This window comes from Myotis yumanensis, unplaced genomic scaffold (genome assembly GCF_028538775.1).
Source record: "Myotis yumanensis isolate MYYU_CA2020_CCGP unplaced genomic scaffold, mMyoYum1.0.hap1 SCAF_23, whole genome shotgun sequence".
NCBI classification, from domain to species: domain Eukaryota; kingdom Metazoa; phylum Chordata; class Mammalia; order Chiroptera; family Vespertilionidae; genus Myotis; species Myotis yumanensis.
The window spans coordinates 9,585,438-9,610,256 of NW_027223774.1; the positions used below are offsets into that span (position 1 = coordinate 9,585,438).

The 24,819-nt window shown below is 58.0% G+C and overlaps 1 protein-coding gene across 2 annotated transcripts; it reads right to left on the minus strand.

Moving 5' to 3' along the window:
• Positions 1–281: 281 nt before the first annotated feature.
• On the minus strand, positions 282–24,063 carry PPFIA3 (PTPRF interacting protein alpha 3). Of its 2 annotated transcripts, XM_070402002.1 has the most exons (29): positions 23,802–24,062; positions 19,561–19,815; positions 19,232–19,333; positions 18,727–18,891; positions 18,280–18,354; positions 17,821–17,895; positions 16,316–16,537; positions 14,706–14,852; positions 14,478–14,612; positions 13,819–13,902; positions 13,539–13,670; positions 13,026–13,088; positions 12,830–12,909; positions 11,677–11,821; positions 10,945–11,132; positions 9,299–9,521; positions 8,494–8,657; positions 8,238–8,365; positions 7,398–7,491; positions 7,130–7,211; positions 6,264–6,464; positions 3,982–4,044; positions 3,785–3,811; positions 2,607–2,782; positions 1,914–2,011; positions 1,580–1,755; positions 1,420–1,488; positions 1,055–1,226; positions 282–441 (listed from the first exon to the last, which is right to left on the minus strand). In XM_070402002.1, the coding sequence occupies exons 2-29, from the start codon at positions 19,798–19,800 to the stop codon at positions 383–385; spliced, it is 3,585 nt and encodes a 1,194-aa protein (XP_070258103.1). In that variant the 5' UTR covers positions 19,801–19,815; positions 23,802–24,062; the 3' UTR covers positions 282–382. The 2 variants fall into 2 exon arrangements, with proteins under 2 accessions (XP_070258103.1, XP_070258104.1); XM_070402003.1 differs by lacking the exon at positions 3,785–3,811 and having other exon boundaries at positions 23,802–24,063.
• Between the last annotated feature and the right edge of the window lie 756 nt (positions 24,064–24,819).

The window sequence follows — 24,819 nt, forward strand, 5'->3', positions numbered from 1 at the left end:
TGCGCACCCGTCTCCCGTCGGAAACTGATCAATAAATTACAAAGTAGAGACGAGGGAGATGGAAGTTTGGGGGCGGGAGTTCTTCCTGCCCTCTCCTTTCCCCCCCTCTCGGTCCAGTTCATGTGGTTTGGTCCAGGCCCCGTCCATGTGTGAGGCGGGGACGCGCGCTCCCCTCCAGTCTGTGCAGATGGTCCAGGCGGCGGCGCGCGCTCCCCGGCGAGACCACACTGGGCAGGAGGGGAGGCAGCCCGGCCTCGGGGAGATTCTTCATCCGCGTGAGGTCGCCTACACCGACGCCGGCAGCGCGTGGAGCAGTGAAGAGCCATTGTGCTGCCCCAGTCCCCCAGGATCGCCCAGCACGGTCCTCACCTGGAGGCCTGCACTAGCAGGAATAGGTCCGGACCGAAACGCCGTCTGCCCGGGAGTTCCCAGAAGTCTGGCCTGGAGGGAGAGCGAGCAGCGGTTCAGCGCGCGCGCACCCGCACCCACACCCACACGCGCACACCCGCATCCACACCCACACGCGCACACCCACAACCACACGCGCGCGCGCACCCGCACCCGCACCCACACGCGCACACCCGCATCCACACCCACACGCGCACACCCACAACCACACGCGCGCGCGCACCCGCACCCACACGTGCCCGTGCCCACACCCACACGCGCGCACCCACACCCACTCGCGCGCGCACCCGCACGCGCACGCCCTGTCCTCCCCAGGGTTTCTTCGATCCTCAACCCCAAGCTTCCTTCCTGGGAATTCCCCTGCGGGAATGACAGCCAGCCCGAGTCTCTCGCCGGTTTCCCTCCCTTCCCCGCAGGTTCGTCCAAGGTGCCCCAGATGACACAGGGCGAGCGCACTTCCCACCCTGGAAAGAGGGTACGAGAGCAATCCCTTCCACGCCCGGAGGAGAGAGTTGGCATATTGGAGCGGCCCATGTGCCATGAGCGGGGGAGAACGGGCCAGGCCATTTCAGAACCTGCAGGAGGAGGCCTCTGGGATGGAGAGTTGGTCCTTTTCTCCCAACCCCGAAGAAGGGGAGCCGCCCACCTTCCGACTGCAGCTTGCGAAGAGGGAGCCCCGGCGAGCCCAGGGCCCCTGCTGCGGCCGAACGGAAGTTGGGAGGCAACATCTCAGCGGAGTCGGGGCTGACGCCTCGGAGGTCCTTCTCTCGGAACATCTTCCGCCAGGATGGGGAGCGGCTGAAGGACTTGGCGCTGTCCTAGGTACGGGAGCCGGGCATCCGGTGTGGGACCAGGGCCCGGTTCTGACTCCGCCCCTTCCTTGGACTCCACCCCTTCCGTATTTCGCCGCTTCTTCCCACCCCGCCCCTATCCTGGCCCCGCCTCCAACCCCCGACTCTGGGCAGCCAAGCCCCAGCCCTTCAGCTCCCACCCTGAAGGTGCAAGGCCCACCTCGTCCAGCCGCCTGTCTGTGCCCAAGGAGATGAGGTTACTGAATTCCTTTTCCAGGAGCTGCCGGGCCTGGGGAGGAGAGGTGGGAAAGGGGTTGCAGCTTGCAGACTGCGAGGTGGGGATGCCAGGTACGATCCGGGCCCAGCGGCCGCTCACCCACCTGTGCATTCTGCGTGGGGATCTGCAGGAGCAAGGCCAGGTCGGAGTAGTCAAAGGTCTCGTCCAGGGCCAGCAGCGCCCCGTGCACCCCGCTCTCCGTGAGGTTCGTGGCAAATTCCTTCAGTCCCAGTCCGGACACCCAGCCCATGACCCGCTCATTGGACCACACCATCACATCTGGGGACCAAAGGAACCCTCAGCTGCAGGCCCGTCCAATTTAGCCCATCCCTTCACCCTCTTTTCTTTCCCCGCCTCCCTCCCCTCGTCTTTCTCCAGCCCCTGCCCCAGACCTCGCCACCCGGCTCCCACAGGGACCCTTACCCCCTTCTACTCACCTCGGATCTGGGTCTGGCTCTCTTCCCGCCTCCGCTCCAAGTCTTTCCGGTCATAGTTGAGCCGTTTCAGGCACATGATCCCGTAATGCAGACTCACCCTGAACAGCAGGGGAAGCGGGGTCACAGGGGGGCCTTCCCAATCCCAGTGACCTCTGCCCCCGTTGGGCCCTCCCCACCGTCTGGTCTTCTGGGAGACGACAGGGTTGTTCTATTGCAGCGGTTCTCAACCTGCAGGTCGCGACCCCTTTGGCGGTCGAACGACCCTTTCACAGGGGTCGCCTAAGACCATCCTGCCTATCAGATATTTACATGACGATTCATCACAGCAGCCACATGACAGTGATGAAGTAGCAACGAAAATAATTTTACGGGTGGGGGGTCACCACATGAGGAACTGTATTGAAAGGGCCAGAAGGTTGAGAACCACTGTTCTATTGGGTCGGTTCTAGTGATTGCCGACCTCAAAGCTGGGGTACTTTCAACAGGCAGTTCCTATTCGCAAACCTGGAAGGGGGTGGGGTCAGCTAGCCAAGCTGCCTCAGAATTTGGACTCTCCCTAGCGGGCCATCTTATTGACGGAAGGGGCACGGGGTGGATTTCCGGAGAATCCCATCACCAGTCCCACTGGCCCAGACTCCGCAGGAGTGTGCCCCCCCACCCACCCCCCGCCTGTCCCGCCGGCGGCAGCCCCACCTGTGGAAGCTGTCCACCATCTTCAGCTGGCCGCGCAGCTCCTTCTTGTTCAGGTGGTCCAACATGCGGGCGTCCACCAGCGACTCCATGAAGTAGCTGCGGTACTGGGGCAGCCCCAGGCTGGGCAGCCAGTCGTTGCCCACCCACTCGTGGTTCATGTCGCCATACGCCAGGATCTGGGGCCATGGGCAGGTGGGGGGGGGGGGGGAGTCAGGCCCCCTGTATGTATGCAAGGGGACAGTCTACCTCCCAACCCAAGGTCATGCTTTTCCCACCCCAGAGCCGGACAGTGGACCGATCCAATGGTGTCCCCTGCTCCCTCAGAAGGACAGGACAGAGCCGTGTCTACTCAAGTGTGGTCCTTGGACCCACGGCATCACTAGCGCCTGCGAATTTGCTGGGATCGCAGACTCTCAGCCCCAGGCTACTGACTGAATCAGAACCTGCGTTCTCACAAGATCCTCGGGTGACGTGAGCTGTACATCACAGGCTGAGAAGCAGTGCTCTAACATGGCCCCAACTCAGAACAACTCAGTCCAACCTCACTCCGCCCCGAGTCAACATAATGGATTCTCCCAGCACAGCGCTCCCCACAGCAGAGGGTCATGGAGTCACCCAGCACCCTGGCACTGTCCCGAAAATACTAGTTTAATGCGGGACCCGGCCCGGGACAATATTCTGGATCGGCCCAAAGTCCTTCCCAGACTTCAGCATAAGGAAACCATCCATGCCTCCCCCTGGCCGGAAGCCAAGGGCCCGGGGCCCACACAGTTCTTTCCAACAGGTGAGTCCATGCCTCCCCATTCTTGGAGCTCCTCCTCCCCAACTTCTCCGCCAGACGTGCTGCGCCCCCCCCCCCCAAATGCTTTCCCCTTTGCCCGGTACACTTTCCCCGCAGCCAGCGGGAAAACGGGTGCACCGTCTCCCTCTAGTCATAGCAATAGAACAACCCCCGGAGCCCCCACCACCCTCGATCATGGGATGGCCCGTGCACCAAGCTAACAGCTAACAATGGACCCCCACAGTGAGACAGTCCAGAGCCGAGCTCCGCACAGCGCCCCCCCGCGGTGAGGAGGGAATGCCCCAGCGAGGACAGGGGCGGGGCTCGGAGAAGAAGGGGCGTCCATGCAGCGTGCACAACCTGGTCATGCGCCCCCTTCCCGCCCCGCGCCCCCTACCTGCTCCCAGCTGATCTCCTTGGTCTCCTGACCCGTTAGTGGGAAGAGGGGAAAGAAGGGATGGGTTAAGGGGCAGGCGAAGGAGGGCGGGAGGAACGAACAGACGGACAGACAGCCACAGACTCGCCCCGTTCCGTCCCGCCCCTCCCGAGAGAGAGTTAGTGCCACCCCCAAAGCCGCCGGCAGGGGGCACTCACAGGCTTCGTCGTGGCCGTGAGGGACTCCATCTCCTCATGTGTCATCCACACGTTTCCTGTGGACTGAGGGGCCACGGGGTGTTAGGGAAGGCGAGAGAGGACTTCCGGACAGGGAAAGAGGGAGGGGGTGGACGCTCCTGGAGGCTCGGGTCATGCACATTTATACACAGTTTGCTTTCTGGCTGAGAAAGGCCAGTCACTGCTTGGACAAGCCAGGGACAGAGAAAAGGCATGATCTGATCGTTTATTGAGCACCTGCTGTGTGTCAGAACTTGGGCTTCGGAGTTGAACAAATTCAGGTTCCCATTGGGGGCCTGCTGGGCATTTTGCCGTGTGGCCCTGTGCCAATGGCACCGCCTCTCTCCACACAAATGTACAGAAAGGAGGCAGAGTGAGGTGGCAGATGCAGCAATGGGGCGAATGTTCCCGGGAAGGAGGACGCGTGTGCACATTTATTGGGCACCTGCTCCCAACAGCCCCAGGGGTTAGGAATTCATACATGGATTCAATCATGTGGGCCCTGGCCGGTATGGCTCAGTAGGTTGGGCGTCTTCTGATGCACCCAAAGGTTGCCGGTTGGATTCCTGGTCAGGACACATGCGGGGATTGCGGCCTTGATCCCCAGCGGGGGGCGTGCAGGAGGCAACCAATCATGTCTCCGTCTCCCATGGATGTTTCTCTCCCCCTCTCACTCTCTCTCCCTCCCTCCCCTTCCTTCCCTCATCTCTAAAAATCAATAAAAGATCTTTTTAAAAAAAAAAAAAAATGTAGCCCTAACCGGTTTGGCTCAGCAGATAGAGCGTCGGCCTGTGGACTCACGGGTCCCAGGTTTGACTCCGGCCAAGGGCATGTACCTGGGTTGCGGGCACATCCCCAGTAGGCGGCATGCAGGAGGCAGCTGATCGATGTTTCTCTCTCATGGATGTTTCTAACTCTCTATCCCTCTTCCCTCCTCTCTGTAAAAAATCAATAAAATATATTTAAAAAAATGTATGTAGCCCTAGCCAGTTTGGCTCAGTGGGTAGAGCATCGGCCTGTGGACTGAAGGGTCCCAGGTTTGATTCTGGCAAAGGGCACATGCCCAGGTTGCGGGCTCAGTCCCCAGTAGGGGCTGTGCAGGAGGCAGCCAATCAATGATTCTCTCTCATCACTGATGTTTCTGTCTCTCTCTCCCTCTCCCTTCCTCTCTGAAATCAATAAAGATATTTTTAAAATGTATGTAATGACTCCCGAGTGCCAGGCACAGTTGTAGAGTCCGGGGTGTGCAAGGGGAACTTTGAGTACAGCCTGAATAGTAGATGAAACTAACAATAACGGTCGTGTTCTTAGGTGTGACACGGGCACGGTGGCGATGTGGGGGAAAGTTCTTATTTTTAGGAGACGCCCGCTGCAGTAATTTGGGGGGCTAGCTGGTTATGATGTCCACACATTACATTCGAGTGCTTCCGATACACACATACACGTGTGAACAGCAAGCGTGGCAAAGGGCTGAGTGCTGCATTAGGCACGGCACACATGATTTTCTGTGTGGAGTGCAAGGATAAAACATTAGAAGGCAGTAAATGCTATGGAGGAAAACCAGGTCTTAATGTCCTGGGGTGATGGGCAGGTGACTAGTTTAGCTGTTGAGTGAGAGAAACCTCTCGGAGGTGGTGACATTGAGCTGAGACCTCAGGGATGACGAGGAGCCAGCCTTGGGGTACACGGGGACGGGGGTGCTCCAAGCAAAAAGGGGGTGCCAAGGAGCAGAGTGAGGGAAGGAGGGGGCCTTTCATCAGGGGCCTAGCCGGGAACCATATGGGTTTGTCTTATTCTCCAGGATGGGTCCCTCTGGCTGCGGTTGAAGACAGACTGAAGTTTAGGGGTACAGGGGAGGCAGGGAGACCTGAGAGAAGGCCCCCTTTTATCCCCTCCACCCCCCCCCCCCCCCCAGATAATCCAGGTGGTATAAGGGGAGTCTAGGTCTATCAGTGGTTCTCAACCTTCTGGCCCTTTAAATACAGTTCCTCATGTTGTGACCCAACCATAAAATTATTTTCGTTGCTACTTCATCACTGTCATGTTGCTACTGTGATGAATCGTCATGTAAATATCTGATCTGCAGGATGGTCTTAGGCGACCCCTGTGAAAGGGTCGTTCGACCGCCCAAGGGGTCGCGACCCACAGGTTGAGAACCGCTGGATAGGATGGAGCGGGAATAAGCAGGCCTGGATTGGCTAGACTGAAGGCCAGAGGCGGGGCCTTGAGGCGGCAAGGGCTGGGATTGGCCAGTGGACACTCACCGTGCGGGAGGAGGCGGGAGCAGAGGGCGAGGTGAGGGAGACCATCTCCTGGATGGCGAGGCGCAGCTTGAGCCGGTGCAGCGGGTTGCTGATGCCGATCTCCCGCTGGATCTCCGTGTCGGACAAGTTGGCCATGATGGCCCCACTCTTGACATTGGCCCGGCAGGCGGCCACATACCACGCAGGCATGCCTACCCACAGCTGGGCCGGCGGAGGAGGGGGAGAGAGAGGCAGAGGCAGAGGAGAGACGACGGGGAAAGGCAAGTGATGGAAGATCAGAAAGACACAAAGGTCACAGTGGGAAGAAACAGACAGAGCGAGTCAAAGGGACGTGAGTCGGAGGGAGCCACAGGGAGACCAAGGAGGAGAGTCGGAGAAAGGCAAGGCCCGCGTCAAAAGGGAAAGAGAGGGATGGAGAGAGACAGAGATCAGGAGAGACACACAGAGATGAGAGACAGACATGGGGAGAGAAAGGAGCAACAACATTGGGAGAGAGACATGGGGAGAAATATGGGCCATGACAAAAACACAGAGATGAGGAGAGAAGCAGATACATAGACAGGGAATCCGAAAGAGAGGGAGAGAGCGAGAGGGAGAGAGAGAGAGAGAGAGAGAGAGAGAGAGAGAGAAGCAACAGGAGACCAGAACCAAAGTGAGCATCCCAGAGGGGCAGGGGTGGGGGGAGAAGGAGAACAAATAAGAAGGAGATCACAGGAAGCCTGACTCCTTCTAGGGCCTCATCCCCGCCCCTCACCTCCCCCCATCTGGGCTAGGAGGGTGTTGCTAGGTGGACCCAACCAGCCCTAGTGGTGGGGCTGTCACAGGGGTTGAAGGTCAGGAATCAGGGCATTTCTGGGCCCCAGTACCTCCAGCCAGGAGACCACGGTGGGGCCATCCCAGGCGGCAAAGGGCAGGCCCTGGCGGCAGGCCTCTTCCAGAAGTTCATGCCTGGGGAGAGGGGGCCAGGGCAGGAGCTCTCAGGGGCGGAGACACCCAGCCCTCCTGGGTGGCCCCCTTCACCACCACCCCCTCTCAAAACATTTGTTATGAGTGTAGGAAACCTGGCAGGAGGTTCCAACAAAACGCATGTGGATCTTTGTAAGTCCCCCCCTCCCTCCCCACTCCCACACTCACTTCCTCTTGTTTCTCCGGTCCTTGTCTCCTGGGCCTGTCAGCTTGGCTAGCCCCAGAGGGTCGGCGGCCAAGGTCTCATCTGAGGGTGTTCCAGCTGGAGGCAGGGAGGGGCCAAAATTTGGAGCGTCTCAGGGGGAAGCAGACTATTTCATGCTGGGGGTGGTGAGAAGGAAGCCAGGAGAGCAGAGGCCCCAAGGGAATAGTCAACGAGGCCGCAGAGAGGGAGTGATCAAGCCAGACAGGGACCAATGTCACCTCCCAGGCAAGAAATTGGAGATAACCCAAAAATAGGGCATCCATTGGCCTGGCCTTGTCAGGGTGGCAGTGGTGTGCTGGCAAGTGTTTAGCTGGCCCCGTGAGGAGGAAGGAGCTATTCCTTGATTTGTAGCCTTTGCCCACTTCTACGGTGTGAATAATCCCACTGTGCCAATTTCAAGCTGCCAATGTGATGTCAAGCAACTCACAAAATGCCTGAAAATTTAACTACGGGCTCTCACACGCCGATACAAGAAGGCTCCAGCACACCAGGTGCTCTGCCTTTAGGATGCTCCTCCCTAAACGGGAAGCGACATAACAATATGATTTAGCCCTCCAGTCACTCAAGCAGGCCACAGAGGGCTCTTTCTCTCCCTCCCAACCCCACGCCCCACCCCTGCCTTCCTCTGCCAAGTCCTGTCCCTTCTACATGGTAAATGAATTACCAAATCAATGAGGACATGAATGGAAGTCAAGTGAATACGTAAAGAAGAAGGAAGAAACAAAGCAAGGATGGAAGGATGGAAGGAAGGACGGAAGGAAGGACGGAAGGAAGGAAGGAAGGGGTAGATTCGGGGTACTCACCCAGAGAGGAGCTGTCCCGTCCTGGTGGTCCCATTCGCCCCTTCTCCTTCTTGCCAAAGAGACGACCTATGGATGACTTGATGCTCTTTTTCTTGGGGGCTTTGTGCAGGGAATCTTGGGTGCCCTCGCTGGAGGAGCAGGACAGGGTCAGGGCAGACCCCCTCTGGGATGCGTCCTTTCATCCCAAGTCTTTGTCCACTCCCAGGTCATCCTCCCAAGCAAGCCCATCCCTGTCCCATCTCTTGTCCCTGCTGACCTTCCCCGTGAGGGCCCCCCATCTTCCAGGGATCCTGCCTGCAGTGCCAAGGCCTGGGTCATTCTCTCTAGGCGGGCAGAGCGGGGTGTGGGAGGCGGGGTGTCTCCTGGGATGGCTGGCCCCTCCCCTCGTGGAGCCCCAGCTTCATCCTTGGGGACATGATTCTGGGGATAGAGAAGTAGAGAGGCTGGGTTAAGTTGGAGTCATGTTGGGGGTTCCTCATTAACTAAAATATCTACTGGGGGATGTATGAGGCATCCCTGGTTTGGGGAACCATTTCTGAAGGTAGCCTAGGCCAAGTGGGATGAAACGTAAAGCCAAAGATTACAGTCCCACCGGAGCTAAAGCCCATATTGGTAGTTTCATAGCTTATGGTGTCAGAAGTGGGATCTGTGTGGCCTCAAGGAAAGCCACTAGGTTACAGGTTCTGAAAGCAGAAAAGCTTGGGTTTCGGGCAACAAAATAAGATTAATATCCGTTATGCATCCCTCAAAGGTCAATTATGAGGATATAATGGCAGTTCTCAAAGGTATGTTCAGTCACAGAAGCAATTTTTTAAAAATCACTTGCAGAAACTTAATGCATAAAACTGGTAAAGGTAGACCAGATCTAGCTAAAATACAAGTTAGGATTCAGGAGCCCAGTGGCTCAGTCCTCCCTTTGCCCTTTGAGTTGGGATTTTTAGGGAAGATGAGGTTGCTTTTGAAAACCACTGGTGTGAGAAGTGATTGTTGCTATTTGTTGGGGAACCCTGTTTCTGACCCCTACCCACCCCACCAAGCTAAGGAGACTTCAGGACACTTACAGCTTTGTCGGTGCCCTCACGGGCAGGACTGGGGGGTGCCAGACGGGGTGTTGAGTGACCGGAGCTGGGAGGGGAAGGACTGGCAAGGGTAGAGGTGGTGAGGGAGGGGGGCAGTGAGCAGCTACTGCGGTAGCGGCCCAGTGAGTCCAGGGCAGAGCCAGATACCCGGCTCTCCAGTTCTTCTGCCCTTTGTTCTGTTGTCTCCTTCTCCTCTTGGATTAGCCTGAGGAGGGAAAGGGAGAGACTGGTGAGTGGACTGAGGCAGACGATGGGAGAGGGAGTCTGAGGATCCCAATGAGCCAGAAAGCTTAGGGAGGCAAAAATAATTCTGAAGAAGGCATAATGAGGTTAGAGGGTCTTGGTGGATTCGTGATGTGAATCCACCAAGATTCAAGGGGGGTTAGGGGTCACGATGGGCTCAGGAGGTCAGGGAAGTAGAGTAGAGACAATGATCAGAGTCTGCATCAGGATGACCCTGATGATAACCAAGTGGTTCTGGAAAATCATAAAGGGATTTTTTACGGGGAAGAGATCAAGTTTCAAGGAGGACAACAAGAGCAAATTCATAATAAGATCCAGATGAGATCTGGGATTCAGAGGTCAACCTAGGATCTGGGAAAGTCTTAGAATCATTTTGTATATGAGAGTTGATTACTCAAGTCAGAACAAGTTTGAATGAAAGATGGTAGTCATGTTGGTATATTTGCTGGGTCCATGGAGGGTGTATTATTAGAGAACTAGAGGCCTGGTACACGAATTCGTGCACGGGTGGGGTCCCTCGGCCTGGCCAGCGATTGGGCTGATCAGGGCCATACGGTGGGAGGTTGGGAGCACACTGACCACCATGGGGCAACTCCTGCATCGAGTGTCTCCCCCTGGTGGTCAGTGTGCGTCATAGCTACCAGCCAGTCATCTGGTCATAATGGTCACTTAGGCTTTTATATACAGTGGGGCCTTGACTTATGAGTGTCCGGACTAACGAGTTTTTTGAGATACCAGCTGTCTCTCGGCTGATTTTTTGCATTGAGTTGATAGAGTAATTTGAGTTAACGAGCTCCTTAACAAGCTCAGTCTCGGAACAAATTAAACTCGTAAGTCAAGGCCCCACTGTATATAGATTGCTAAATAAGGTAGTTGCTGGGGAATTGGGGTGGACTTTATATAATGGGCGAGTCTTCATAAATTGAGAATTCTTGTTATATATTATCTGTTGGGTAGAAATTTTTGGTATGGAGAATTGCAGTTCTTGATGTGTTAAAGTGAGGCTCTTGGTGTTCTGGGATGGGGTGCTTGTGTTGAGAATCTTGGGGGACCAGGATTCTCGGGGTACTGTTTGTGTGAAGCCATTAAATCCATGGTGTCCTGGAGGATTGTTGATGTACTGGATTGAGAATTTTGGTATTTGGAGGTTTAGTCTTTGCTGTGTTGGGAAATTGTGAGTACTTAACTGAGGGATATATATGTATATCTCATATACGAGACTCCTGGGGGATCCCTGGATACAGGAGGGAGTGTCGGGCTGGGAAAATCCCTTGAGGACAGTGGGAGAGGAGATAGGCTCTGGCCTTCACAGCAGACTCCACAGCGAGGGGGGCTGTGGGGTGAGCCCAGGCAGGGCTGTGCTGCAGGATGGGGCCGGTGCTCACTTGATCTCTTTGTTGATCGCTTCCAGCTGCTCCTGCAGCATGATGGCCAGTGTCTGCACATCGGCCTGCCCGCTGGGGGAGAGCAGCTCAGCCCCAAACATCCCCTCCGCCTCCTCCTCATCTGAGCCATCCAGTTCCCCAGGAAACGGGGGTGGCATGGACCCCGCAGGGGCGGACCGCTCCCACTCCTGTGTCTGTGTGGAGACAGGGGGGCCCCGGCGGGCACGGGAGGAGATTGGCCCTGGGTTGTCCTTCACCTCTCCTGACCTGGCCCGCCCTCCGGGACCCCGCCCACGTCCGACACTGACTGCCCCCACCCTGTGATGGGGCCCTCACGCTTTTTCCAGCTCGCTTTGTCTCTTAACAGTCCCTTTCCTGAACCACCCCAACCCTCTGCTCCCTCCCCTGATTTCACTGTTTTCTTTGACCCAACTCACTTTCTTAACCCCACCCATTCTAGGATGCTACACCCTGCCCACCACCCCCCGGAACCCGTCCCCCTCACCACCCCATCATTCCTCTAAGGTTCTCACCAGGCAGCAGGATTTCCACGAAGAGACATCCAGGCACGTGGGGAAGAGGGAGTTGTGGGAGAAGGACAGAAGACAGCATGGGTCCAGGAGACCCTGCTTCTCAACCCGGCCCCCTCCCGAGCCCCGTCCGATAGGCCCCAGTTCCCACTGTTGCCCTCCCAAGCCCTGCTCAACCCAGGCCCCAGCAGTGGCTGCTGACCTTGGAGGGCTCATCCTTGACCCCTGACCAGCGGCTCCTCTTGCCTGCTCGGCCACTGCCAGCCCCATAGGGGTCCATGTGGGCACCGGAAGGTAGCGTAGGTGCCTGGGAATAACGGAGCTCCAGGGCGCTGCCAGGGAGAGACCTGTGGGCATGGAGGAGACGGTCAGAGCCCTGGCTGGTGTGGCTCAGCTGGCCCAGTGCTGTCCGTGCCCCGAGAGGTCATCGGTTCCATTCCAGTTGGGGCGCATGCCCAGGTTTCAGGTTCAATCCCCGGTGGAGGGGAGGTATGCAGGAGGCAGCCGATCGATGTTTCTCTCTCTCTCTCTCTCTCTCTCTCTCGATCCCTCTCTCTTTAAAAAGCAATAAAAATATATATTTTTAAAAATATTAATAAAGAAGAAGGCAGAGACTAAGGGGTCAAGAAAAGAAGAGCTGCCCTAACTGGGTTGGCTCAGTGGATAGAGCGTCAGCCTGTGGACTCTAGGGTCCCAGGTTTGATTCCGGTCAAGGGCATGTACCTTGGTTGCGGGCACATCCCCAGTAGGGGGTGTACAGGAGGCAGTTGATCGATGTTTCTCTCTCATCGATGTTTCTGACTCTCTATCCCTCTCCCTCCTTCTCTGTAAAAAATCAATAAAATCTATTTTTTAAAAAAAGAAAAGAAGAGCTAAGCCCTGGTCAGTGTGGCTCCCTTGGTCAAGCGCTGTCCTGTGTACTGAAAGATCACAGGCCTGATTCCTGGTCAGGGCACATGCCTGGGTTGTGGGCTCGATCCCCCATAGGGGGCATGCAGGAGGCAGTCCAATGATGCTATCACATCACATTGATGTTTCTCTCTCCCTCTCCCTTCCCCTCTCTCTAAGAAAATCTATTTAAAAAATTTTTTTAAAAAGAAAGAAAGAAAAGAAAGCTGAGGTAGGAAAGGGCCTTCTGTCAGGAGATTAAGAGAGGGATCTGAGGTCAAAGGTCAGGGAAAAGGATCTGGTAGTCAGTGGTCATGAAGTCAGGGGTCAAAACTAAAAGAGATCCGTGGAAGTCTCCGGAAGACAGGCAGCGGGTGCAGGGGGTGTGGGGGAGGCCTGGGGATCAGAAAGGATGAGCCTGGCCAAGGGGGCCCGTGGGTAGAGGGGGGCAGGAGCGCTGCTGTCACCTGGAGTAGGAGGACGGAGGCCTCCCCCGCAGCTGGTCTATCTCCATCTGCATTCGCTCCATCTCCGCCAGGAGCTGCTCCTGTGGGGACGGGTCAGAGGGTCAGGTCAGCATGTGCCCAAGGCACAGCCCTCCCAGCTGGTTCCGACCCAGCAGCGCCTGCCATTGCCCGGTCCTCCCGCCAGGCCCCGCCATACTTTGTTGAGCAGCAGCTCGTCCTGCAGTTTCTTCATGTTGGCAATCTCCTCACTCAGTGAGTTCTGTGGGGATAGGGGTGCAGTGAGGTGGGGGGAAGCCTGAGGGGGTCATGCTCTGGGGGCCCGAGAGGAGCCCCGTGAATGAGGTGTGCATGAATGGTGAGCTGGAGCACATGGGGGTTGTGGGTTCAAAGATGCAGAGGGGTGAGAGATCCCGTTCCTGGGAGCCCCAGAATTCCTGTGTAATCAGAGGATTCAGTTTTAGGGTCCCTAGGATAAGAGGCTTGGGAAAAAGCCAAGAACCCAGGGTACAGGTGCCCCAGAATTCAGGTCTTGGGGGGTTTAGGTGAAAGAGTGGTCCCTGCAATACGGCAGAGAAGTCTGTCGGATGTGGGAGGCCCAGGTTTAGGGGGATCTCAGATAATGGGTCTGGGGGAACGATCCGGGGCCCAGGGATTTGGGCAAGAGGTGGCCCAGGATGCAGGGCTATCGGAGTGCTGGCTTGGGGTGCACCTTCTCCTCCAGCGCCCCCATCCGCTCCTTGAGGTGAAGCTGTAGCCGTTCGTTGGACTCGCTCAGCAGTTTGTCCACTGTCTCGGACAGCCGCTTATTGTGGTCATCGTTCATCTTCTCCCGCTGCCTGGCCTGCCCCAAGGAGAAGGGGACCGCGGGTGCTCAGGCCCACCGGGTCCAGAGCTGAGCCCCTGCTGAGCCCCTCCCACTGCCCCAGGCCCCGCCCCCGCCTCCAGGCCCCGCCCTCGCCTTAGCTGCATTAGCCCGTTCGTTCTCTCACCCGCTGCAGTTCTTGGTTCTTCTCCTCCAGCTGGGCCTCCAGCTGCCTGAGACGCTCCTCGAAATTCCCATGGCGTTCCTCAGCCTAGAGAGGATGGAAGAAACCATGACATCTTACTTGGCCTCCCTGGGACCCAGGCAGGCTCCAGTCCCACTTCCTCCAAGAGAGGTACCAGGCCGGGCCTTCGTCCACGGGCCGTGTTCCTTTCCTCAGTTCACGTTCCAGGCCACCCATCCTTTCAGTCCAAACTAGAGAACTCCTCCCCCCACTCCCCCGTCCAGACCTCCAGACCCTGCCCCCATTCCAAGTTTTATCCCTTCCCCAATCCCCAGGCTCTGATTTTTCATCCAAAATCCAGGCTGCAGGTTTGCGACCCCTCCAGAATCCAGGCTCCGCCCCCTCTTCCGGGCCCCGCCCAATCCAGACTCCAGGCCACGCCTCATTCTCCAGACTCCAGGCCCCGCCCTCTCCCGCAGACTCAGACCCCTCCCCTCCTGGCCCCGCCCCCTCCAGACTCATGGCCCCGCCCCTCCAGACTCCAGGCCCCGCCCCTCCTGCAGAGACTCCCGGTCCATCCTCTCCTGGCCCCGCCCACTCCAGACTCCTGGCCCCGCCCCCTACTGCAGAGACTCACGGCCCCGCCCCAGGCCGCCCCTCACTTTATTGAGGGCAGCCACGCGCTGGGCCAGCTGCGCTTCTATCTCGGGCAAGGTCTCGGCCTTCTGCAGTGTCTGCTGCAGCTTCTGCTTGGCGTCGTCCAGCCACTCGGCCAGCTGGCGGCTCTTCTCTTCGCTCTAGGGTAGGACAGGGACGGGATTGGGTAGGAGCTGGGTCTTCCGGCAAGGACCTCGTCCCCAGTGCCCCTTCCCGGCCCCCGGCGCCCCCACCTGCCGGTACAGCGATTCCTTGCTGGCCAGCTCGTTCTCCAGCTTGTCGTTGGCGTCGTGCAGAGACGTGGCCTCGCGCTGGGCACTCAGGTAGCGCTTCTCCAGCGTCGTGATCCGCTCCTCCATGTCCTCCCGCTGCGCCAACGCCTGCAGAGGTGGCAACGGGCCGCGTGGACTACAGCTCCCCCAAAGGCCCTGCGGGGAGCCTAGGCCTAGAACCCCAAATCAGACGCCCCAGGGTATCCGGGGAAATGCAGTCCCCTGGCATCCGGGCGTCAGAATGGTGGAACCAAACCTGCCAAGATCCCCCGGAATAGCCAACGTGAGTTCCCTGCCACTTGAAAGTTAGAATGGTGGTACCACACTGCCCGCGAGCAGCGCTGGCTTAGACCCTCCCCATGGGAATGGCCCTGAGGCTCAGGGGATGGGACGTCTCCTCCACTCTTCTAGGACCACTTGCCTCAAAAACCCAGGACTTAGATGTTTCAGCAACTTGTGGCACAGTCCAGGCTTAGAGTCACAGAGCAAGTGCCCTAGGGCAGTGGTTCACAACCTTCTGGCCCTTTAAATACAGTCCCTCACGTTGTGACCCAACCATAAAATTATTTTCGTTGCTACTTCATAACTGTAATGTTGCTACTGTTATGAATCGTCATGTAAATATCTGATAGGCAGGATGGTCTTAGGCGACCCCTGTGAAAGGGTAGTTCGACCGCCAAAGGGGTCGCGACCCACAGGTTGAGAACCGCTGCCCTAGGGCCTCCTGGGAAGCCAAGGCCCCTTCCATCTGGGAGGCAGCATCTCCCAAGATCCCCCAGAGTAGCACAGGCTCGGAACCCCAGAAAAGGTGCTCCGGGGTCTCCTGGGAGATGGACCTGCGTCTGGGAGCCCTTGTGGTGGTAGATTTCCCATCAGGACCCAGGGCCATTCAGGCTTCAAACGTGAGGTGAAGGCCCTAGTGCAGTGGTTGGCAAACTGCGGCTCGCGAGCCACATGCGGCTCTTTGGCCCCTTGAGTGTGGCTCTTCCTAAGCCTTAGGAGTACCCTAATTAAGTTAATAACCATGTACCTGCCTATATAGTTTAAGTTTAAAAAATTTGGCTCTCAAAAGAAATCTCAATCGTTGTACTGTTGATATCTGGCTCTGTGGACTAATGAGTTTGCCGACCACTGCCCTAGTGGATGAGAAAACTAAAGTGCCCACTATTCTTTCTCATCCAGGGCCTTCCTCCGAGAACCCATGCCTACATTTCCCGGCAGCCCCTGGGGCGTGGGAGTGAGGATCCAGGAGCCTAAGCCCGGAATGGGTTGAAATGCAGACCAAGGAATTCAATTTGGAGGCACAAGAGGATTTGCCAATGATCAGATCACTAGGAACAGTTACTGAGCGCCCACTGCGTATGTGCCACAGGCCAACCCTCTGACAGAGCTGTGAGTCCCATGTTACAGGCGAGAAACTGGGGCTCAGAGAGGGAGAGAATCTACACAGCTTATGAATGGAATTCAGGTTTCACCATTCCTGAGCTCTGTGACTTTGGGCAAAGGGACATGGGGAAGGGTTATGGGGAGGGGAGGGACAGAGGGCAACCCACCGGCGGCTCCGGCCTCACCTCCTTGAGGTCGCGCTGGAGCTTGACGTTAGCTTCCTCGGCCTTACCCAGCTCGCGGTGGGCGGTGCCCAGCTCCTCCTCCAGCTGGCTCATCTGGCGGCACAACACCGCCAGGCGCTCCCGCAGCTGGCACACCTCCGCGCGCTGCCGCTCCAGGGCCTCCTCCAGCTCAACCGTGCGCCGGTTGGATTCGCCTCCAGGACCCAGGCCATTGGCAAGGGCCTGAAGTGGGGACCGGGAGGAAGGAAGGGACAGAACCCAGAGTGGGGAAACAGAGATAGAAAGAAAATGCAAGGTGAAAACACAGTTGATGGCGGGGGGGGGGGGGGGGGGGGGGGGCGGGTGAGTGGACAGAGTGAATCAAAGATCAGTAAGGGTGCCCTGCTGGTGTAGTTCAGTGGTTTGAGCATCGAACTATGAACCAGGAGGTCATGGTTTGACTCCGGGTCAGGGCTCCATCCCCAGTAGCGGGAGTGGGGAGGCAGCCAATCAATAATTCTCTCTCATCATTGATGATTCTCTCTCTCCCTCTCCCTTCCTCTCTCTGAAATCAATAAAAATTTTAAAAATTTAACAATATATCAGTAAGGGTCTTGGGGGTCACAGTAGTTAGCGAGGTGACCTGAATCAGGTCCTAGGAGCTCAGATGTCCCAGGGTCAGAGAGGATCATATCAAACATTAAAAGGACCATCACGGCCCAGCTGGCATGGCTCAGTGGGTGAGTGTTGACCTATGACCCAGGATGTCAGGGTTCGATTCTCCCTTAGGGCACATGCCCGGGTTGCGGGCTTGATCCCCAGTGTGGGCTTGCAGGAGGCAGCCAATCAATGATTTTCTCTCATCGTTGATGTTTTTATCTCTCTCTCCCTTTCCCTTCCTCTCTGAAATCAATAAAAAATATTTTTTTTTTTAAAAGGGACCACCATGCCCTAGTTGGTTTGGCTCAGTGGATAGAGCATCGGCTTGCAGACTGTAGGGTCCCGAGTTCGATTCCGATCGGGGGCACATGCCTGGGTTGCGGCCTCAGTCCCCAGTGCGGGGTATGCAGGAGGCAGCCTATCCATGATTCTCTCTTATCACTGATGTTTCTATCTCTCTCTCCTTTTCCCTTCCTCTCTGAAATCAATAAACAATATATATATATATATATATATATATATATATATATAATATATTTTATTGATTTTTTACAGAGAGGAAGGGAGAGGGATAGAGAGTTAGAAACATCCATGAGAGAGAAACATCCATCAGCTGCCTCCTGCACACTCCCTACTGGGGATGTGCCCGCAACCAAGGTACATGCCCTTGACCGGAATTGAACCTGGGACTCTTCAGTCCGCAGGACGACGCTCTAGCCACTGAGCCAAACTGGTCAGGGCAACAATATATTTTTTTTAAAGAAAGAAAGAAAAAAGGGACCATCACAAAGTCAGAGGAGAGCATGGAGGTCAGAGGGATGAGGATGAATGAAGAGCAAAGGGAGCGAAGGACTTCCACCTCTTACCTGCCCATCCCCATCCTTGCCCGGCTCCTCCAGCCCCGATCTGCGCCTAGACAGCTGCTCTCGCAGGTTCAGAGTCTGAGAATGGGAAAGGGAAATCAGTGCGAAAGGATTCCCGCTGGCCCCAGCCGTCTAAGGAGAGGCCATGGGAGCCCCGGGTCCTGCTGACGTTAGCAGGGACCGGGGTTGGCCTTCCTCTTGTCCTCTTTAGCCTGACTTTTCCCACTCAAACATTCCCTCTCAGAGTGGGCTCTTCCCGTTGGCCCCGGCCCCTGGTTCTCACCTCAGTCTCACTTTCACTAGGAAGTTCTCCTCCTAGGCCTTAGGGACCCCACTGGTTCTCTCCATAGTCCAACCCCACTAATCCTCTGCTCTAGTCCTGCCCCCAACAGATTCTGGAACCCAGAATCAGCCCACCCTATTGGGAGCTCCTTAGCCCCTCCCTCCCCTTCTCCGCCTCACCTCCTGGTTGCTCATCTCCAGCTCCTCTTCTAGTACAGCCACCCGCTCCAGCGCCATCCGCAGCCGCTCCCGGACCTGGGGATGGGGCAGGGCGGCAGTGAGATGGAGATCAGATCCAATGTAGGACAGTTGGCCATGGTGAAGAACACCCTGGAACGGGCCTCGTAGGGAAGGTTAGAATTCCTCTATCTATAATGGATGTGTAGCCCCAACCTGCCACCAAAGTGTAGCCCGGCCACGGGTAGCCCCGCCTCGTTCACTTTTCCATGATCAACCAGTCAGGTCAGCCTGCATAGTCGGTCGATCAGAGTCAACTCCCCCCCCCCCCCCCCCCCCCCCGCCCCTTAGGACATCCCCAACCAACCACAGCCAGAATCTCTGCAGCTCAGGACAGCCCCCGCCACCTGCGGGCTTCCCTTCCACAGCCAGGCTCTTCGGGTCTCCTACCTTCTCATCCAGGGCCTTGTGGTGCTCGAAGAGGGATTTGAGAGCCTTGAGCACCTCCACCTCCGAAGAGACGCCTCCCGGGGACTGGGCCTGGCGCTTCACCACGGTCATGCGCAGTGACCGCTCGTGTCTGGACACCAGGCACTCCAAGTGTTCCAGCAGCAGCTGCAGGGACAGGACACCGGGTCACAGGGGCAAGGAAAGGGAGGCAGGGTCGACGGGAAATGTGGCTCAGACAGGTGGGTTGGACACATGGGGGAAAGAGGTGAAGCCGAGCAAAAGGTAAGGAACGAGGCAGGTCAGTAAGAGAGGGAGCTCCGAGGTCAGGGAGGAGTGGCACCGAGATAGAGGCCGTTATGGAGAGGGGGAGAGACGGGAAGGGAGGAGGGGACCAGAGGACACCAGCCGAGAAGTGGGAGCAGGGAGAAGACAAGGACCCCAGGTGGTCGGACCGCAACACCGCGAGGCCCCCGCGCCTGCACCGCTTAGCAAGGCGCTCGCTCACCCGCGTGTTGTTCCGTTCGGCCTTCAGCTCCGCAATCTCTTCTTCCCGCTCCAGCAGCTGCTCCCGACACAAGTTCAGCTCCTTCGTCAGAGCCGCAAACTCCTGTCCAGATGTGGGCAAGAGCGGGACCGTCAGATCTATCCTTCCCCACCTCCCTCGTGGTACCGAACTGTTGGAAAGCCCCGCCCCCCGATAAGCCCCGCCCCCTAGCGGCTCAGGCCCCGCCTCTCCCCGACAGAGCCCGCCCCCGGCCCCCTCCCTCCCAGGCGCCGTGCCCCGCCCCCTCCACGCCTCCACCGCTCGAGGCCCCGCCCCGGCCCCGCCCAGACCTGGGGCAGCGCGATGCTGAGCTGGCGCTGCAGGGAGTCCTTCTCGTGGCCCAGCTCGCGCAGCCGCAGCTGCGCCGTCGCCAGCCCGTCCTGCGCCTCGCGCAGCGTCTCCAGCAGGCGCTCGCGCTCCGTGAGCATCGTGACCATGAGGCGCTCCAGCTCGCCGCCCGCCTCGTCCGGGCCCAGCGCCGAGCCCCGCCGGCCATCCTCGCTGATGGTGGGCATCACCTCGCACATCATGGCGGCGGTGCTGGCCTGCAGGGGCAGCGAAGGGGCAGGGAACAGCGACCGGCCTCGTCAAGGCGCAGGCAGGGAAACAGACATGGCCACTCGGCGAATGCATGGAGGAAACTGAGGCAGAGCCACCGAGACATGGCACAGGACAAACTGGGGTCTGTTCATTCTGATCGTGGCACAGGATGAACTGAAACCCATTGCTCTCGGGGAAACCAGGACTTGGCTACCTGGGTGAGAGCATTCGGGGAAACTGAGGTCAGTCTCCATCAGGCACCGACAGCAAATCTAGGCCCAGCCTGGTCCATCACACCGAAGCCGGGTGACCCAGGCACTGCCTGAGTGCATGTGAAAGTCAGCCTCTGCCTATTTTTGGCCATGCTGAGAATCCCCCTCCCACTGCATGAGAGACAAAACTGAGCCCCAGCCAGGACCATGACTTCAGGGGGACACAGGACTGAGGCCACAGAATTAGGTCACTGATACCAGATTAGCTGCTATCCAGCTCGATTCCCCTCTTCTTCAGTTTCTCATCTGGACCTCAACTCCAGAAGAATCTAAAGACCCATTCCACTTGGAGAGGGGGGAGCATGGAGGAGGGCGGGGTGGGCTAGCCATCTCCCACAACCCAGGTGACCAAGACCTAGCCTCCAGCCTCCCTCCTTCCCAATCCCGGGAGTCAGAGACTACACCCTCTGCTCTGTCTGGGCTTTAAACCTCCAACCTCAGACTCAGAAATCCCAGCCTTCAGACCCCTGCTCCCCCAGAACCCGACAGGCCAGGCCCCCAGGACCCAGGAGCTGGGGCGCACAAGCTGTGGGCGGAGATGAATGGAGTTCCCCGGAGCCACTCCCTCGCACACATCAGGTCCGACAGGTCCAGCTGGCCCAGCCGAAAGCAGGAGGGACTTTCATTCGCTTCCCCCCTTTCCCTCTCTCCCATCTGGCAGTGGCATAACCGGTTCTAAGAGGAGATAATTCCCAGCGCCACCCCGTTTTCGGACCGTGTCTAAAGCCTGGGACTGGGGCCTTGGACTCCTGTGAGGAGAGAAGGGGGGGGGTGGTGGCTAGGAGAGCAGGCAGATGGGTCCCTTGGATCTTTGAACAGGTACATCTGGGAATCTAGACACCTGAATCCCTGTACTCAGAGGCCAGATTCAGGAATATGTTCATCAGAAGGCAGGCTAGCCTTAAGCCCCAAACCAACATGGTATCTAAAACCCAGAGCCCGGTCAGGGGATGCAACACAAGATGCTTTAAGGAAGCTGTTCTAGAACTTCAAATTCACTGAGAAGGAAACAAAAGACAGCAAGGCTGGGCACAGATCTAGAAAGCCACCGGCATGTAGATACAGCACCGAGCGCAGAAAGAACATATCCTTCCATGTGTATAATGTGAGTTGGGTAAGAGCTGCACTTCGGGCATATTCTAGAAGCCTGTTCTGAAACGTTGAACCAGCCAAGAGCAATCAATAACTTAAAAAGCAATTGGGTGACCTCAGAATGATATCTAAGGACATACCTAAAGCCATGCACAACAAACCTTGTCAGGAGACCTATTCTAGAATGCAAAATCTACCAGTGATGAGGGTATAACACGGTTTGCCATCTTGGTTTTATCATGTATCTAGATAATGCTAGAACTCAGAATGAAAAAGAGATGCTCTAGAATTCAGGACATGCCCTGGAGGGGAAGAAAAACCTAGAAAGTAGCAAGGAGTTTGTCTGGAACTTAGTCGTGCCTGGGGGAAGATGTAGAAGGATGCATGCTTGGAATTGAGAATTTACTGGCATGGGGCCTGAGCTGGCAAAGGAGAGATAGGGTGCTCTGGAAATGAGGACATTTCTAAGCTGAAGACTCCAGAAGAGGGGAGAGCCTAGAGCATGATTAGAACGCTGATGTAGCAGAAAGAGGAGGAAGCCCACAATCCACCAGGGGACAAGTTCTGAGCCAGCATCACAGGAAGGAAAAGGTGGACGGAGAAAGTGGGAATGGAATGGATGGGCCTAGAACCTAGAATCTGGGGAGGAAGATCTAAGGTAGAACGCTTCAGTGGGAGTCTTCTAGATTGTAGACTGTAGGATTGTCTGGAACCCGAAGCAGAAAATACATTCTAGAGTTGGTGGCACAATTCAAAGACTAGAGCACATCATCGGAAGACGCTCATTCTAGAACTTAGAATGTCCCTGGGAAGAGAATGGAATGTAGAACCATGCCAAGGACATGGCTGGAACCTAGAACACACCTAAGATGAAATTTTAGCAGAGAACAAACAAGGCCTGGGTCCTGTCCCAAGAGACAGTGGGGTCAGAATGTGGCCTGCGGGGGTTCTCTAGATGTTCGAATCCATCTGGGAAAAGACATGCCTAGAATTTAGCACCAAGCCTAGAACTGAGAACATGCCTTGGGCGAAGATGGAACAGAGACGTTGGCTGGGAATGTTCCAGGATCTAGAAAGAATCTAGAACGTGGAGTGCTGCAAGGGCAATGTTTAACCGGAAATGTGGAAGGCGGTGAGTAGGTTCTAGGTTATCTAAGGAGCCGAGGCCACAGAACACATTTGGAGGAAGGCATGTATGTTTGGCTCATAGAGAGTGTATTCAGAGAATGGGCCATCACCATATGGGCCGCAGAAGGCAATGGGGTGCCAGAAATATCTCAAGAAGCTGGGTCTCAGGGGAGAGAATAGAGTCCCCAGGCAGCCCAGCAACTGACATGAAACGGGGATGAGGCAGGAGTTTGCCAAGGCCGCTGGGGGGTGTCATGTTTATAGGGGGATGGTGAGACCAGGGGGACCTGGGTCCCTCAGAGTAAGAGATGAGGAGCTAGAAACCTGGGCAGGAGGAGAGCAGATTTGGGGACCTGGACTCCTGAATCCTTGTGGAGGTAAAAGACAGGGCGGGCTGGGAGGGGGTGAGGCAGATGGCCTCAGTATAGGCTGGTGACCAATACAGAAGCTAGGATCTGAACGCCTGGGTCCCTGAGGGGGTGCAGGGCTGGGGACAAGGCGTCTAGTCTCCAGGGGCGGAGGTAGGGGGTGGGGAGGCAGATGTCAAAATATGGCATTAACAATTGCATTCTGAGTCCCTGGAAAGGAGGGAGTCATGGCGCCTGAATCCCTAAGGGGGCAGATGTTGGGGTTCGAGGAGGCTGGGTGTATTTGCCTGAGGAGCGCAGGGGCCGTGGAGCCGGGTGTCTAAAGGGACAAAGGCTGGGAACCCGGGCCCCCGGATGCCAATTACCCTAAGGTGGATGGATGGGGCAGGAACCTTCAGAAGCCTTGACTCCTGAGGAAGGTGCTGGGGTCCCCGGAAATCTAGGGTGCTGAGGGCCGGGCAGAGAGCCTGGCCAGCGGAACCCTGAGGCCCGGGCGTCAGTCCGGGTCGGGGAGGGCCCTGGGTATCCCCGGGTCAAAGGCGCGGCAGGGGGGATCCCCGCGCCGCGCCGCCGGCGCCCCCTTTCTGGCGGTGGCAGCAAGAGGTGGGGGAGGCGAGGCTGCCGAGCGCGCTGACCATGGACAGCTCCAGAGCGGGCCTGTGTCCAGGGGGGCCGCGGGCCGGCCTGGACGGAGGGACGCGGCCGGCGGTTGGAGCCGAAGGGCTGGAGACGGGCAGACGGGGTGCGCGAAAGGGGCACCATGCGGACGCGACCGGGGACGGGCGGCCCTCGCCCGGGGAGTGTGACACGGCCGCGGCGGGTGTCTGGGCTGTCGGGACTGGGCCGAGGAGGAGGACCTAGACCCGGAGGGGTTCCCAGGGCTGAGCTGAGATCCAGGCTCCTGGGCCCTGGAGGAGGCGCCAGGCGGCGGTCTGCCTGGGATCCTAGGGTTTGGCTGGGGACTCTGAGAGCCGGGAGGGGCACACCTGACTCTCTGGGGCTGGGCTGTGCAATCTGGGCTCTGGGGTCCCCGGGGATGAAGAAGGGAATCCAGGATCTCGGGGAGGCGGGGAAAGCTGGGCGAGGGGTCCCCGGGGTGGGCGCTGCCTGGCAGGCCGGGCTCTTACCTACCTGGTCCGCGGCGGCTGCGGGCGGAGCTGGGCTGCAGGAGGGACGTGGGGTGGGGTGGGGGGACCGGGCGGGGCCCCTGGCGGCGGCCGGGGCCCGGATCTGTAGCTCTGGAACCCTGTCTCCGCCGCTCGCGCGGGCTCCGCGTCTCTTGCTCCGGCTTTGGGCGCTGGGGACCCCACTCCCTCTCACAGTCTTACAGCCCTCTACCCCCTAAAATAGTCCCCTAACCCTGTCACCGTTCAGCCTCCCCCCACGAGGCCGCAGCCGCCAGATTCAGGGGTGCCCACCAGCGCCCCCAAAATCCCACCTTCCCCCCCAAAAATATTCCCTCCTCCCTCCCCCCCAACAGCTCCCGGGCGGTCGTGGCCCCTTTAACAGGAGACTGACAGACGGCTCTGAGTGGCCAATGGGAAGCAGCGTCGGCACCGGCAGGAGGCTAAACCCCGCCTCCGCACGGGCCGGGAGGGGTCGCGCGGGCGGAGAGCGGGAGGCGGGGCTCGAGACATGTCAGCCAATAGGCGTGCGGCGTGAGGCAGCTGGGGCGGGAGGCGGGGCCCGGCAGGGAGATGATGTCACCTGGAGCGAGTGGCGTGCGGCGTGGAACGCGAGTCGCGACCCCGGCCGGATCCCGGCGGCGGCGCGCGCCGGCCCTCGCGCCGCACGAGACGGGAGGGGTGGGCGGGCGGCGAGGTGGGAGCGAAGGTTGTGTTTGGAGGTGGGGGCGGCTCCCGGAGACGCGTTTGGGTGGCAGGGTGGGGTGAACGCCGGGTCGGCCAGTGCACACCTTACTCTGCAATCCCGGCGCCCGCCGCGCCCGCCTCGGGTGCTGCACGCGGCACCCCCACCCCGCCTCCCACGCCGGGCTCCCCCGGCGGACAAGGTTAATGGTTCGCTCCGCCCCGCCCACACGCAGGACACCCACTGGCTCCCCGCAGCGTGTCAGCACTCGTGGGTCGGACCAGCTACCGAAGGGGTTCGGCCTTCGCCCGCAGACTCTCGGAAGGGTAGGGGCGGGCGT

What these genes read in the sequence shown, in the direction of transcription:
- PPFIA3 (XM_070402002.1), bottom strand. Translation starts at nt 19,800, where the DNA reads ATGATGTGCGAGGTGATGCCCACCATCAGCGAGGATGGCCGGCGGGGC. An exon ending in AGGAATCGCTGTACCGGCAG is followed by an intron (nt 14,613 to 14,705) that starts GTGGGGGCGCCG and finishes GTCCTACCCTAG; the next exon opens with AGCGAAGAGAAGAGCCGCCA. An exon ending in TCACGGCCACGACGAAGCCT is followed by an intron (nt 3,812 to 3,981) that starts GTGAGTGCCCCC and finishes CTAACGGGTCAG; the next exon opens with GAGACCAAGGAGATCAGCTG.